The sequence below is a fragment of the Paralichthys olivaceus genome, chromosome 3 (genome assembly GCF_024713975.1).
Source record: "Paralichthys olivaceus isolate ysfri-2021 chromosome 3, ASM2471397v2, whole genome shotgun sequence".
Taxonomy (NCBI): Eukaryota; Metazoa; Chordata; class Actinopteri; order Pleuronectiformes; family Paralichthyidae; genus Paralichthys; species Paralichthys olivaceus.
Genome location: NC_091095.1, coordinates 19,293,708 through 19,309,762, shown reverse-complemented (window position 1 = coordinate 19,309,762; position 16,055 = coordinate 19,293,708). Strand labels below are relative to the sequence as shown.

The 16,055-nt window shown below is 41.7% G+C and overlaps 1 protein-coding gene and 1 long non-coding RNA gene across 2 annotated transcripts in view; one reads left to right on the top strand and one right to left on the bottom strand.

The window, feature by feature from the left end:
* The first annotated feature begins 883 nt into the window (after positions 1 to 883).
* bloc1s2 (biogenesis of lysosomal organelles complex-1, subunit 2) lies at positions 884 to 3,372 on the top strand. The gene is made up of 5 exons (XM_020080526.2): positions 884 to 1,140; positions 1,363 to 1,479; positions 1,631 to 1,750; positions 1,840 to 1,944; positions 2,548 to 3,372. The coding sequence occupies exons 1-5, from the start codon at positions 975 to 977 to the stop codon at positions 2,577 to 2,579; spliced, it is 540 nt and encodes a 179-aa protein (XP_019936085.1). The 5' UTR covers positions 884 to 974; the 3' UTR covers positions 2,580 to 3,372.
* Positions 3,373 to 15,479: 12,107 nt separating this feature from the next.
* LOC109625508 (uncharacterized) overlaps positions 15,480 to 16,055 on the bottom strand; it is a 63,833-nt gene continuing 63,257 nt past the window's right edge. The window contains exon 4 of the long non-coding RNA XR_011240659.1: positions 15,480 to 15,615. This is a non-coding gene — a long non-coding RNA (uncharacterized lncRNA). The remainder of the gene's footprint in view (positions 15,616 to 16,055) is intronic.

Below are 16,055 nucleotides of genomic sequence, written 5' to 3'. Positions count from 1 at the left end.
CATTTCTGTTGTTTCTGTTTTTCCCTGGTGGAAATAGTATTTTCTGATGGTGAACAAATACATCAGTGAAATGCATTTTCCATGACTTAAGATGAGATCTCCCACTGTCAGGCCAAAGTCACCTCAAATACTCACTGGTCAAACAATCTGTGTCAGTAGAGAAATATTTACTTTTTATTTGAGCATCAGTTCAGCTCTTTATTGTAGATTAGATGAGCATCACACTGATTTCAATGGGGTTATTGGTCCTAATAATGTAATGTAAATACCATTTGTGATATGCTATATGTATGAAAACAATTGAATTACATTGCTAGAAATTGGTAAGTCAAGTCAGATTTATTCCTATAGCAGGTGTTGAGCAACAATATTTTACAAAAAAACAACAACACAAATATGGATTTGAGTCAAGTATTGTCTAGGCAACTAGGGAACAAAACATAAAGTAATGCATGGGAGCTTATATTGGTGTAAACACTGAACACTGATATGGGTTATTTGAATAATAATAATAATAAATTATAATAAAATAATAAACCATTTAAGAATAATAATTATTGCAAATTTCAAGATCAAATTAGTGCAAATTTAATCTGGATGTTATTATTCTCATTAATAACACATCCATTGATTAGTTAAAAACCAATCAAATACAATTATTGGCTGGTTTTTGCAGTAGTTTGCCGTGAATATATTTATAGATTTAACTGGTTGAGATATATAACAAATTATCAAATTATAATTTGTACTCATTTTAAAACTACAGATGGGGCCTTCAACTATGAATCCACAGAATATAAACCTTTATCTGGATGCCTGGATGAAGTAATGGACAGTGATCTCAGTCAGGACACAGCCATCAGTCAACCTAAGGGCGTGGCAATGCGCGCGAGCAGGGCCGGTGCTCTGTGGTGGCGGGTGGATGTCACGTGACCACTCCGCTCATGTGACACGGAGAACAAAACGGAAATAAAATGGCAGCGACCGGGGACGAGGCTTCAGCCATGGACAACATCTCCCGGGCTCCAGCGGCCCACTCAGCGGCTCTGACACCGGCCGCGGGCTCCAGCAGTCAGGCAGAAGGCCCGGAGGATGCAGCGGCCAGCCCGGCGCCCGCTCCCAGAAAGCCCCACACCAACAGTGGGTCATGTTCCCCTGCAGCTTCCGCAGCATGCTAATGCTAAAAGCGCATAAAAAAATCAATAACATTCTGTTTTTAGCGCCATTCAAATTGTCTACCAGTTTCCCTTGTACTATAGCTTTCTCAAATGTGGCTTTGTTATAATTGTAATACAAATGTTCATTCTTATGCTTGAACTCGGTGATGTCTGTGTATTTTTGCTGCTTCTCGTGACTGTGCAGGTGATGGGGGTGTGGAGACAGCAGAGGAGGCTGTGGAGCCTGCAGAGCCTGACATCAATGAGCTGTGCACGGACATGTTTGACAAGATGGCCATCTTCCTGCAAGGAGAACTCACAGGTGTGGTCACACTTGTCTTGTTTTTCATGCTCGCAGAAGCACCTGCAGTGTGCAAGAGTCATTTCTGATTTCCTGTTCATTCTGCACTCTTCTTTACTCACCTGGTTTCTTTTCTCTCATGCACACTCTCCACATCTCCACAACCTTCCAGCCACCTGCGAGGATTACTGTTTGTTGGAGAACATGAACAAGTTAACCAGTCTCAAGTACATGGAAATGAAGGACATCAGCATCAATATCAGCCGTAACCTACAGGATCTCAACAATAAGTGTGAGTGAGACGTACAGATGTATTTGTAATTCATATATTATTCCTATGCTATGTGATTCAGTTCTAGATGGGATGTGTATTTTCCTCAGATGCAAGCCTACAGCCCTACTTGGACCAAATAAATCAGATCGAGGAGCAAGTATCTGCACTTGAACAAGCTGCTTACAAACTGGATGCGTACTCCAAAAAGCTGGGTAGGACATTTGATTCACAGAGGTGCAGAACTTGTGTATGTATGTATAAGATGTTCTCCCAAAGAATATTATTAGCAGGACTAATCATATTTAAACCTGCAATACAGAAGGTTTGTCTCCTCCTTCTGGCAATGAGAGTAATTAAACAAACAATCACACATATGCAAATGTAGATCAATCAGAATATGTTTTTAAATGCTTCATTGGTTATCCCACCACATGTTTTGAGCCTACTCCCTCTAAAAGTCGAGCAATCCAATCATTGCTGCTTGTTAAAAATAACTTATTAACTTTGCTAATTAACTGAGTCTTACTAATAACTGTGTTTGTGCCACTGAGAGAACACTTTCTGCATGGTAGTCTTTCTTTAAGTGCTGGCTATCTCTTCTGGGATGTTATTCCCTGTTCATTTATTGTCCATCCACGTCTGTTATGATGTCCACCAGCAGATGGTGCTGTGATCCCACAGGCATATCCATACCTACATATTTTTATATATCAAACCACAAATGCAGCCAAATGTCACCAGATCGTGTTGCATTTGGACTTTAGCAGCTTTTAATTATAGACTGATCCAGTCCCTGACTGTCTGCTTCTTTACAGAGGCCAGATTCAAAAAACTGGAGAAGAGATGAGGAGGAAGAAGAATCACGGTGGCTTCTCACCTTCTCTCACCCGGCCCTGCCTAAGTCTGTCTTTGCCAGTGGAGCAAGGAGCTGTGGGCAGGATGTTAACTAAGACTGAAACAACAAACAGTTGGAGCCATTTTGACACCTAGAATTGACCAAGGAGGAAGCAGCTGAAGGAACATGAACTAGTATCACAGTGCTTGGCTTAGATTTAACTCCAGTATCACTGTTTTTGGCAGAGGATAAGCAGCCAAGATGTACATGAATGTACATTGTAAATCCACATTCCTCTGCAGATATGCTTTGTGTTGAATACAACTGCTCAACAACCAGCATATCGTAAATGAGTGGTGCAACAGTCTATATCTAATGAAAAACAGCAGATTGGCAGGCACTGTACCAGAGTTGTATATAATGACCTTTTTGTCATATGTAGATAATTTACATTATGAACCATGTTCATTGATTTTTTTTTAATATAATATCCCAGCCCTCTAATTCTGTTCAATTTAGGCAACTAACTTCCCTCAAGGGAGAATTTGACTTAATACCTGAAACCTATATTCAGAGACCTTTTTTTATAGATAAATGTGCCTGCAGAGTGTGAACAGCACCACGTTGTGCTATAGTTAACAAGAGATCACTACTTTAAAAGCTACTGTGTAGAGGACAGCTGAGAATCACAATCAGTTTGAAGATTATAGATAAAAGAGACAGACATTTAATATGGTTGAATGGTTGTATTTTGTTTTACATGAAGATTCTGACAAAGAAAAAATAAATCATGATGTGAACATCATAGCATGATTTTCTTCTTGAAATGAACCTACTGCTGACAGCAGGTGGCAGACCTGCACCACGATAAGAACTTGTATGGATGCATAGTTGATGTATAAATTATAATATATCTCTGGAAAACCTGACCCTGAAGGAAATTTGAGTTTCAGACTATGGATCAAGAAAATAGTTGATAAGAGTGAGACTGACAGGAAAACAGAAGAAATGCACATGACAATTCAAAGAAAAAGGATAAAGAGTGACTGAGGATGTGTGAGCTTCCCTCTGCCTCCTTTGTTTCCTCCCAGTGTTCTTCATGCCATGGGCAACACATTATCTAAGCTGATAGGGCCTCTTGCCTGAGTGTGTGTTGCATTATGCCCATGTATGCATGTGTGCGTGTATGTTTGTGTAAGACATAATCTAAAACAGGTCTCTGTCATTAGTCCAGTGGAGGCCCCGGCACAGAGGGATCTCATTATTCATACTGTAACATTATTTACCGCTGTGCCGTGATCCTTCCATCTCTCCCTGCCTTTTTCCAGGGCCCTCGGGTATGAGTTGTTCTCCCCTCCCAATGGCTCTAAAATCAGGTCTATTAAATTATTTTTGTGCTGTTTTCTAAAAGCTATGTGTGAGTGCCAGCACACAGTCAAGCATAGAGGCAGAGGTAACCTACTAATCATAGGTAAACCTTTCCTATATTATTCAGTTTTGGGAAGTACCGCAAAACTGTAGACCACACTGCAACTATAGAGCTTGGTTTTGGAAACTTATTATTTTGTTTTAAATATGCATTTGTGGTTTTCACAACAGTGGAATGGAAAGTACAGATGGAGGGAATGTGTAGGTTGTTGATTTTAAACAAGCATATGAAGTGGATGTAACTCAACTGATGGATTTAGCGGTGATGCTGAAAAGAAATGATGGAAGCATGTGAGGACCTGTCATAGCATTTTTACATCCGCTCCACTCTCAAATGTCAATATTTCATATTTTCAAAAGAAAGGGCTGTTATTGTAGGTGTTGCCTTTACAGAAAAGGAAGCAGGGAAACAAAAGAACTATACGTCAAAAATGACGTTGCAGCGTTCATACGGGATCCTATGTAAGAATGACTGCAGCAGCATTTCTTTATCTTCTTTTTCCATGTATTTCCAGTCAAAAAACCAAAGTGTTCTCTTGTGCAGCAGCAGTGCTCATTGTGAGAGTAGGAGAGTCAGCGTGGAATGAGTTCAAGGTTTCAATTTCTTTTACTGATTAGGATTGTTTGCTTGTGTATTTATAGTGTATCTATGCAATATATACCTCTATGCAGAGGAATATTCAAACCAACAAACCCCTTCCTTTGATTACCTCCACCAAGAAGGTCATGCTCTCCCCTGTCAGTTTGTTTGTACGCAAGACTACGCAAGAACTACAGGATCGATTTCCACAAGCTTGTAGGAAGGGTGTGGTAAGGGACAGGGAGGAATAACATTTTCTATCACTTTCTTTGTCATTTTCACTGATTTCAGAGGGAGTAAGTCACAGATCTCAATGAAAAATAATCAATCACATTTAGCATATTAAAAACATTAACTGATGTCTATGAGTGTGTGAAATTTGCTGAGTCATTCTAGTCATTTATATGATAGTTGTAAAGGCAGAAGATTTCAGTGTCTTGTCCTATAGAACCATTAGGGACCTCTGGCTGCATTATTATTAAAGCTGTACTCAGTTACCAACAAGACATTTTTAGCTCTTGTACAATCCCACAATGTTAATGTTGCTTCTCAGGTTTGAACAAGCCACAGACATCCAGGGAGTTAGAGCAGACAATGAGTCCTTTGCAACTATGAAATGATGTTTCAGACCCAACCCCCTTTCTAGAATGCAGCACTACACACACAGGTTTGTGCAGCTTTCCTTTTTAGGACTTTGCATTGACTTCTGTTCATTTCAGACAACCTAACCTTAACCATGACCAATTCATGCTTAACCCTAAACTTAACTAACCACCATTCAGATCATATTACTAATCTTAACCAGGAGCTCAGAAATGATGTTCTGCCTCATTAGGATTGAGCTTTAGTCCCCATGAGGTCTACTCGTCCTGACAAGGTCAGTGTTTATGCTGGAAACGGCTGTAAAGTGGTAACAGACATGAGTACACACACACAGCAATGGCTGAGACAATGCATTAGAGACGTCTTAACGTATGTCTCATACAATGCCAGGTTTTGTATCAGTTACATGAGGATGATTCTGATCAAATTACACTGCAGCTTCAACTTATAGATCGAATCAACTTCATTTCACAATGACGCAAAATCGACAAAACAGACCGAACTCAAAAAAGAAATGATTCCATTTCGGATCTTTTGAAACGATAAAGCATCCACATGATTTGATCTGACAGACCTGAAGACATTTCTGGAATTGTGACTGAGAAACTATGAAACAAATGTCAGCATCAGCTGCAACATAGGAGCTGTTTCCCCATAAGTCTAAAATGGACGTTGGGTCTGTTAACAATAACAAGGCAGTGTGCCACACCACAGTGTTGTGTAACTGACAAGCAAGCAGAAAGTTTGGGAAAATATCGCCTGTGTTCATGAATGTGAGCGAACAAGGACACTCAAAAAGACATTTTCAAACCACATTTGTTCCGTGTTTTGGCAGCCTGGCTCAAAGTTAGCATTTCACCTAATTGGGCAACGTCAACATATTTAATAGTATTTTGAAACCTTTCTTCATTCCTTTTTTCTTTCACCCACTTTTACACGAACAGGCCGTGACGGGACAAACAGCCCTGCCATAGCTGAATGACAAGACGCTGCTGTAAAGCAGTGAAACTGTAAAGACAGCCAAGTGGCCTGAGATAAATGGCAAAGAGGTTCGTGTTTACATCAATTTCAAAGCAGCCAATAGATCTGGGAGTTATTTTACTGCAAACACAAGCCACATGTGAGATCTGAGGGACTGTGTCAGACTTCAAATGCCTCCCATGAGAAGGGCATGAAAAGCCACATGAGGTCAACTTTTGGCACCGCCATCATTCACTTCACTCTGCTGCTCACACCTTCATCATGCACCGTACACACATGTGAGGACGCAAGAACAAGGACAAAACCTTCATGTCACAGCTCACCCTCCCTTTGAAACTCTAGCCCAAAAGCCAAGTTCCATCAGGTATGTAGGTCTTGGAACACTTTTAAAGGACTCTATAGGGGTATGCAATCCATTTTGATTGTGGGGGAAATGTCCACATTGTCACTCCGTTATTAGAAAAGTAAAGCGAGACCAGATGGGATTAAGGCACAAAACTGTTGGTTCAACGTTATTTTGGACGTGAGACAGAGCCCAGCTGTTCCCAGCAGGTAGGTGAGTCAGGGTGTCAGGCTCTGGCTCTGGCCTCAGATCCAGCTCTGCTCCCATGGTAAAGATGAGGGCTGAGGAGAATCTCTCTGCAGGACGTCATAACCAGCAACACCTGAGAGCTGCCCTGTGCAATCCAGTTTCAAATGTTAAATTAGTTTAGTCCTGCTCTCCCTGTGCGCCGCTGTTGTTTGTGCTCCCCATTTTCGACTCTGTGAGGAGTCTTGCTTTCATGTGCAGTGTGTCCAGCACCATGTCTAAATGGACTTGCATTTCTTAGACCCCCCCATTAGAACCCACTCAGACTCTTCGGCACCAGACCCATCATTGCCCTTTCATCTGTGTCAGCACACACGCACGCACGCACGCACACACACACTGACACTGACCACACCACTGAGGAGATTTCCAACAAAAACAATCTCTGTCATGAAAGATGTGCAATGTCATTGAGGATTTTTGATATTTAAATACATATTCTTAGGGAAGAACATACAGATATAGTGAGCGGTTTTAATGCTTGACATGTACATCCTTCAAGAGTTGTATACACTTTCACATTTGCAGATATTATCTTTAGAGCTGCTTTAATTGATTATATATTAAAGGGATAGTTGAAAATTGAAAATTGACTCATTATCATACTCCACTATGCTGATGGAAGTGTTTGAGGCCACAAAACATTTTTCGGTGAACTATCCCTTTAACAAAGCATGAGATTATTCCATGCAATGTCAAACATGTTGTTTGTTGACGATGTGTGATCAAAGACCTTTCACACAACTCAACCACTCTATGGAGCATTTAAGGTTCCTTACCAACCTTTTGGTTTCACAACCTGTAATCTTGCTTTTGTATTGTTGCAAGTTCACTTGCCCGTCACTATATATCAAACAGTCAAGTTTACAAGTTTGCAACTAGACAAAAACAGGCACAATGGAACATTTAGCAGATGAAGATACAGACATTCATCAAACAAGGGTTTGATGGAGACCAAAATGGAGAGTGAAACTCAGTACAATGCATGTCTCCTTAATGTTTAAATAGGGGTTTCCTGGTCACATTTATGTCATAATGGGTTTATAAGGTGATAATGTGTTAATATTGTGCTTACAGCTTGCTCTGCTTCCCCTAAGTAACAGAGAAAAACAAGAATCGCTGGTTTAAAATGTCAGACGTTCACTGCTAATTCAAAATTAAGAATTATGCAAAAAGGCGTTCCGCACTGTGCTGGGGTAAGAGTATGTTTGTATGTATGTGTCCGTTTCAATGTGCATGTGTGTTTTTGTTTTTCTTCAAGCATGTGTGCATTAGCTCATCCAAATGAGCAATACGTTTCCGGAAACCATAAAAGGTCACAGTTGACTCATCTCGGTATGAGGGCCCTCGCTGCCCCAACATGAAACGCGACATTTAGAACCAGAGAATATCTCACACGGCACAACACCATCTTTGCTGCATCCTCAGTAATTATATTCAGGCATGAGATAATGCGCTCCAGTTTCCTTTAACATCCAGCAATATTTACTGTCTTGGAAAATAGGAAACCTTCAATAACTTCATCAGCTTTGAACCTCACAGTGCTCTCCACTGTGCTCTCCATGGAGAGCAGACAACACATGGTTACACATGGTTAATTCTGACAGAGCTTCGTGTTGTAAAAAAAAGCTCATAGTCCAGTGAATCACATCACCTCTCCTGTTGCTGTTCCTATTATGTCAAACAATTATATTTATTTGGTCATACAATCATCAGTAATGCTTCCCAAATCCCAGCCAATTCAACTATTCATTCCTGAAACGTGTTCATATTATATGTGCAGCCATTATCCAGGCTAATTACAGCTCTTTCTCTGTCATTAAAATAATCATCCCTAGCCTACATTAATTTGCAAACAACTTTATTATTACCATGTTGGACAGATTCCTCACATCCTCACAGATCCCCCCCTTACCAACCCCCCCTGGACCTTCTGTAAAACAATATTTTTTATTTTACAGAAGGTCAAATCTGTCATCATTACTATTAGCATTATTATCAGAAACCTTTCACTCCATTCTCTGACCTAACACATTGTTAAACCATCAAAGCTATAAAAGCACCAATGGCTGCTTGACAGGCAGGCAACTGAACACCATGCCTCCTTCAAGGTACTTTCCATATACTGTATATAAGACTGTAAGTATTTAGTTCAGCAAGTGTTACAAACAGAAACCTGAATTTAAAACTTGTCTATGTGTCAGTCATGCCCCCAGTGTAAATGCAGGTACTGATACTGATAATGGTGTTTGGTGGAGTTGGACCCGCTAGACAGAGAGAAGTCTCAACTGTTTCATGTCCATCATCTATCTGTAATTACTTTGCTGCAGTGAATTACTGTTGGTGAGAGAAAAGAAGAAAAGATTTGTTCAGGTGTTTCACTTTGAGCAAAGGGGTCTTCAATAACATCTTAGCTGTTCGAGATAAAAGTAGCTTTCCCACAAAAACTCAATTTTAAAACTTAATTTTTTATTAATAGCCGTAGTGGAAAAATATGTCCATCACAAAGCGTCTTCTTGTCATACATCACAATCATCTATCAAACAATCAATAGGATGGATAATCAACATCACAAAGCACATTTGACCCAGGGAGCAGGTTTTACATAGCCATAGACTTTATGAAGATATATTATTGACATTACTGAAGCCGTCTTCAGACATGAGCTCTGGACACTGTTCGGAAAATTGACTCTGGACATTTTCCAGACTTTGCACATGAGGAAGGTAGCGGGAGATTGTCTGATTCAGTCCTTTAATAAAAGGAAAACGTTAAGAGAATTCACTTATCAGTATGATGTGATGGTGACCAAATACGAGTTCTTTCTTTGCATCCATCAGAGACTGATCAGTGTGAATCCTTGTTTTTCTCTCTCCTGCAGTGTGTCGCTGTTTGTTACATTTTACTCTCTCGGCCCCTGTCTCCTCACCCTCATTATGAAATAAAGCTGAGACTACACTTAGAGGAACTGTCCAAATATTGAATTAGGAGGAGTATGGCCTTACATCTGGATTAATGAAAATGTTATTAGCTCTCTCTCTGTGTGTGTGGTAGTGCAGCAGCAACACATTTCCCCCAGAAGCAGTTATATTGCCCTTTACAAATCATATGTAACTGAATCTCCTTATTTACCCTTCAGACCAGAGTCCAGTTTACTCTGATTAGCTCATGCTGTCCTGATGATGATGAAGACAACCCCACACTGGGATTTCAACTTTGCGTACAGTGAACCAGCATGTTGCGCCCATGTTTGTTCTATTTCATGTTAAAACAGGGGGAAAAAGTACCAGTTTTACCTTTTCTGTCACGGTAAACAATAATAATATGTTTCCCCCTGCAGCCTCAAGCGACGTGAAGACAGAGAAAAGTAGAGGGGGGCATGATTGATGGTTTTACCCCCTCTGGTTTTGAGATCCATACACTGTGTAACAAATCTAACCTACACCAGATGTGCATGTGTGTGCGTGCATGCATTCGGACATGTGTATGTCATCCTTTCCAGATCAAGCATCACTCCAAGAAGCATTAAAGGATTGGTTCATCATTTTTTAAGTCTGCCCGAAAACAATGAACCCTGAAGAGGAAATTTTTTGGACTAAAGAAGACAACAACTTTTAAATACCCACTTGGGATTTTATCTCAGCCAAGAAATAGTCCAGTTTGTACAGACAAAACAAATCAAATGTGTAATATGGACAAAGCCATGCAGGTTAGCTTTTTCCCTTGTTTCCAGTTTCAGTGCTAAGTTCTTTTATATTTGTTTGGCTCTTTGTTTCTTTATCATAGTTTTGCATAATTGCACCCAGAACATATATATTTTACAGAAGCGTGAGCAGCAAAGTTATGATTTTTAGCCCCTTCATCATAATATCTATTGTATTCTGCAATATGCTATTCTAGGCCATTAGTGCTGTACAGTGCTATGTTTAGATGCAAAGGAAGTGGGTTGGTTGTTTGGAAAATACTTCCTGTAAACAAAACCGTATCTCATTCAGACTGAAACATGTTGCAATGAGTGTGGACACCAGACTGTGATCAAAGACGTTATAATACTTTCCAAAATCTGCCAGTGATAAAGCCAGTTACACCACATTAATTGACCGTGTCAGACCATTCTGCTGAAAGAGATTATACACAATGTTCCCATATTACATCACAGCTTATCGCAGGTCTACAGGTGGATCAGGGCAAATAATCAAAGCATCCCTTGATAAAACATTTGGATTCCTATGAGGGAAAGAGAACGTGGACACAAAACATCCTTATGATTCTAATATCAGCAAATAAGTAGGAGAGACGAGGAAATGGCTATTTTGAGAGGACCGTGGCTGACCTTGACTATGTTTGTCACTTGTGTGTGTGTGTGTGTGAAGCGAGAATGTGTATGTGCAAGGTTGCTCCATAGGCGTGTCCGTCATGTCACCGGTGACCCTCAGATTCCCTGCTGTGCGACGTCATGCCACTTCCCCCCTTTGTTTCCCTGCTCAAGAGGACCTGTCTAAAAATGTCTTTTTGTTTAAAGGTTCTCAACAGCCCTCCTTCCTCCTTTGCTTGGCAGCACTGTGTGTATTGTGTACGTGTATGCGTGTGTTAGCACTCAAGTGTGCTTGTACATTAGTGATATCCTATATAACCGGTCCCAAAAACAGGAACTGTTGAGATGCAGATGAGGATGCTGATGGGTGTGTGCCTTCCTCTCTGGTTTGTACCTATATACAGTCAAGGATCCTGTTTCATAACACACTCTGGATGTGGTGAGGTGGGGGACCACATATAATTCAGAGTGACATATACACTCTCAAACATAATGCACCTCCCATGCTGTTGGATTCAACTCTGCACAGAGTGACCTCTGGTCCTGACCACATCTGTGTCCGGAGGCTTTTGAGGAACTGCCAATTATATTCTGATGAGTATGATGTAATGCTCTCATGACTGTGGAGGTGCTGCAGCAAGAACTTTGTGTAATACTGTTATAATACTATTGTATTTCATTACTCAATGCTGTTCATTAGTACCGACACCCAGATACTTTCCTCACTTGTAGAACCTGAAAGTGCACACGCAAAGAGACACACTTATTTGAAGTCAAAGAGATTCACACATGCTTTTCTCTTCAGTGCATGGTGGCTTTTGTCCAGGTAAATAAGTCACTTCCAAACTTCCAGGACTTCCAAAGCTTTCCCTGTGCAGCAGGACAACAAGAATGTGTAGTGGCTATTCAGAGCTCGAGGTATAGGATGCACCAGGTGGGAGAGCTGATAAGCCGACCTCAGGGGACCAACGCCCGCCCGGGACCAAGCCCTGCCCTACCCATTTGACTGCAGCCATGAAGGAAAGAGGAGTGTGATGATGATAAAAACAGACTGGCTGTGTGTAGTGTGTAGCTGCGAGTTATGTACATAGATGTGTGCGCATGGAAGAGTTTGTTAATAATCTGTTTTATCTTATCTTATCTCAAATAGAATTTCTCCATCTCGAAGGTTAAAGTTGCCCTCATCAATATATTTAGATTTTAAAAAAGACAGCAGTATACATAATGCAAAAGGTGATGCTCATAATGACAAACCCACAGAACGTTTTCAGCTGACTCTGCAGAGCAGCTCAGCTCTTTCAGTTTAATGTTTTGTGTTTCTGGATGACAACTTTGGTCTTGGCTGATGCTCACCTCCTTCTCATCAGCCTTAGCAGAAGGCAGCAGTTCTCAGCAAAAACACATTTCTGAGAAATCCATCAATACAACCCACACTACATAGCCACACAGCCGGGCCTCCACCTTAGAATGATTGCTTCTCAAAGAAAATAGTCCCCCGTGTTTTGACAATATATGTACATCTTCAACATTTCAAATGCACATTTTTGCTATGACTGTTTCTGCCTTTCAGACATAAATGAATGGATAAAAAGGAGACATGCACAATCAGCAATATTCTTTGAGGCATTGTCAGTGGTGTCTCTTGTCCTCTCCTGTCCTCTCCTCTCCTGTCCTCTGTCTCTCTTCCTCTTCGTCAGGTGATTCCCACACTCTCAACAGGGGATCCTGCCGTGGATCTCATCCAGAAATTCTATCTCCCCACTGAGCGGCTTCTTAACGGGCATCCGTTGCTCTATTTACAGAACTGTGTGCGTGTGTGAGTTTTTTCCGGTATCGCAGTTCTGAAATAGCTCTATCTAAGGGAGTGCCAGCAGCCAGGGAGGCACCAGACTACTGCTCTCACACGGATGTCCACCTTAACACTGATGGGCAGTCCTACAAACGACTATCACACCTGACGAGATTTCCATCTGCTCTCATATAGGGGATAAGGGAGGAAGGGGGGAAAACAGAGACAGTAGGAGACGAAGAGGAGGAAACAGAGAATGAAGGGAAGTGAAAGGAGAGCTAAAGAGGCCAAAGTGTATGCTGTGGTGAAGCAGAAGTCTTTGCTTTGAAGAGCCTCCTCAGGGGTTTGGAGCTCAGATAAAGGGGATGTGTGAGAGGGGGAAACAGTCTTATCCTGTTGGTGCTTTTTGTTTGAAGATCTGTTTGGAAAGACAATTTGACACATCGCTGAGGCTGTGCTACATTTGGCATTTGAATAAACTGCTGAATCCTATGGTTTGTGCCCTGAAGAGCCCCTGACCAGCAAAACTGATCAAACCATTTACTGCCACCCACCGACTAAGACCAGTTACTTGAGACCCTCACTAGGCCTCTTCCAGCCAGACAGGACTGTTTTATTCTCTGGCAATGTGCTGCTTTAGCTCCCAGTCCAAACTAAACACACACACACACACACACACACACACACACACACACACACACACACACACACACACACACACACACACACACACACACACAGCTTGTTTGTGTGTCTGGCTGTGGATCAGACGACATCAATGTTGCAACACTAACAAAAAAAGCAGCATCCTGTGGGAGCACTGAGTCAAGCCCACAGTGTGATAAAGCTGGCAACTGGCTACCATATCCCCGAACTTTCATAAATACACGGGGCCTCTGGGCTTTGATCATTCTTGGCCAACAAAAGACTGACTAATGACTTAACAACAGAAACATGCGTTAACGACTCTTTCTCACTCTTTTACATTGTTTGCCAAGTTCTGCTGGTCATGGTGCTGTTCAGAGAGGGAAAGACAACCAGCAGAATTCTGCAGCAACATGTTCTCTGTCCAGTTTTGATACATCAGCATTGAGGTGATCCTCTGGTCTCCCCCTATACAGCACCACCAAGAGGTCAATGTTGTCCCCTATTCTGTAACATATCTCGACATCTGTCTGATGGACATTCGTGGTTCCCACAGGAGGAATCCTATTGATTTTAGAAATTCTCTTTGTTGTAGCACTAAAACGAGGCTGACATTTGTGGGTTGTAGTGAAATTTCTGTCTGTTTGATGGATTACTCCATTTGCAAAATGAACAAAATAAATATCACGAACCCCCAGCTTTATGTAAACAGAGGCTGTAGACTCCTTAGCCTTGTTTAAAATTTTATTTTCAGTTTGAAAACCACAAATGAAATTTTACTCACTTTTATTATATTGGGGTGCCAGCCAAAATTGCAGAGCCTGCTATATAAGAATGCTGACAAATCAAAATAATATTATCCATGTGCCTCAACTCCAGCATGGGAAAGGAAAAAGACACTCTTAAGTGATTTGGGTGAACAAAAGATTTGCTGCAATTGCATGTAAAAGGAAATAGATGTGTTAGTGTGTGCATGTGGAAGTGTGACTCTGTGATGGTGTTACTGGGTGGGGTCGGGGGAAGCGTGCTGACTCTAGGCTCAGGAGTCTGACGTCACCGTCTTGCTGCTGTTTGACGGACAGGATTTCCTGTCAGCAGGTTGTTTACCTGATGCCCAGCGTATTCCAGGTGGTTGAGACCAGCACGTGACCCCAGGGAAAGCTCGCCCAGTCCAACCCACCTGCTGCATGTTTGTCCCCTGCTCCAGAGCGCCTAGGATGCAGACACTTAACTGTACCTCCCTCTCAGCAGGGTCAGGGCTGGATGGTGAACACATGGACAGACACGTGTCCTGCTGGTTCCAAGAAGGAGAGAATTGAAAACTAAAGGACTGAGTTCACTCCTCTCCTCAGGCTCTGCACCCCAGCATCACCCCCGTGGGACCAGCACCTGTCAATCAGCATAGGCAGAGGTTCTCCGTGCACATAAACACATTCATGCCTCTCCCCACCGTCTACGCTCACACCAGGCACACCTGGTACAGATTTGCGGGGTCAGGGGTGAGGCACAGATGGATCATTACCATAGGTCATACATGAGGCAGGCACAGATAGCGGGAGGCTGATGCTGAACAGAATCACGCACAGCGGATCTCACAGCAGTTATTCTAGGCTTCGGGAAAGGCCGCTCTTTTGATTGACACTACTCATTTGGCTGAGTCCCAGCATGTATTTATTACTTATCCTTTCTTGCATCAACTGATAAGAGATCTCCCACTGAGGGTTTGTTCATGGAAATATTGTACAGTCCGTATCCCCCATCTCCTCCCTGGTGACTTAACTGTTGGCTTTGACTTTTTCCTGTTGGAGTGGGCAACAATGTCCCCTGCTGGCATTCACATTGCAACATAATGTACTGGCAACTGTAAACACATGAATGCACACACCCACAGGGACTACCTGACAAAATCACAGATTAATCATGGCTCTGGATGAGGAAATAAGAGTTGATGTCTTGGTCTTCTTGGATTTGATTTGTTGTATTTAAATGTTTGTTTCTTTTCGTTGATTGAAACCCATCCTGGCTGCAGGAGCTGCTCCGTCACTTTGTTAGAGAAGTCTGTCCGGGCCATTTCCATTCCCCGATTACTGAAGGATGTTTCGGGTTACGCAGATCAGGCTGCAGGGATTAGTTCTTGTCAGTGTGACCTCATAAAGAAAGCACCATTTCACATTTCTGTGTGTATGAGGTTATGTAACAGCAATTGTTTTAGTCCTACTCCCTCTCCTGGCACACATGTTTGTGAATTTTTTTTGTCTGTCTATTATTATAAAGGCAATTTAACTCTACTCAGCAAGGTTGCAGGATTAATTCCCAGTTCATTTAAATTAATCAGGTCTTGTAAAGCCTAATGACAGCACCACAGCTCTCTATTACTTGGCTCGCTCACAGGGACGTCATTAGGCAGTCAAGATTTTTCAAGATACTGTAATGCTAATGAAAAGTCTATTTATGTTGAATCACATGGGGCCACACACAGCAACAAATACGCAGGTCAAAACAAGTCCAGTTTAAAATGAAATCATGAAGTCAGAAGAGGCCAAATGACCTCCAGACAT

Excerpts from the sequence above, each read along its gene's own strand:
- bloc1s2 (XM_020080526.2), top strand. The coding sequence starts at position 975 with ATGGCAGCGACCGGGGACGAGGCTTCAGCCATGGACAACATCTCCCGG. Across the intron at positions 1,141-1,362 it reads CAGAAAGCCCCACACCAACA|GTGATGGGGGTGTGGAGACA; the intron begins GTGGGTCATGTT and ends GTGACTGTGCAG. Across the intron at positions 1,480-1,630 it reads CCTGCAAGGAGAACTCACAG|CCACCTGCGAGGATTACTGT; the intron begins GTGTGGTCACAC and ends ACAACCTTCCAG.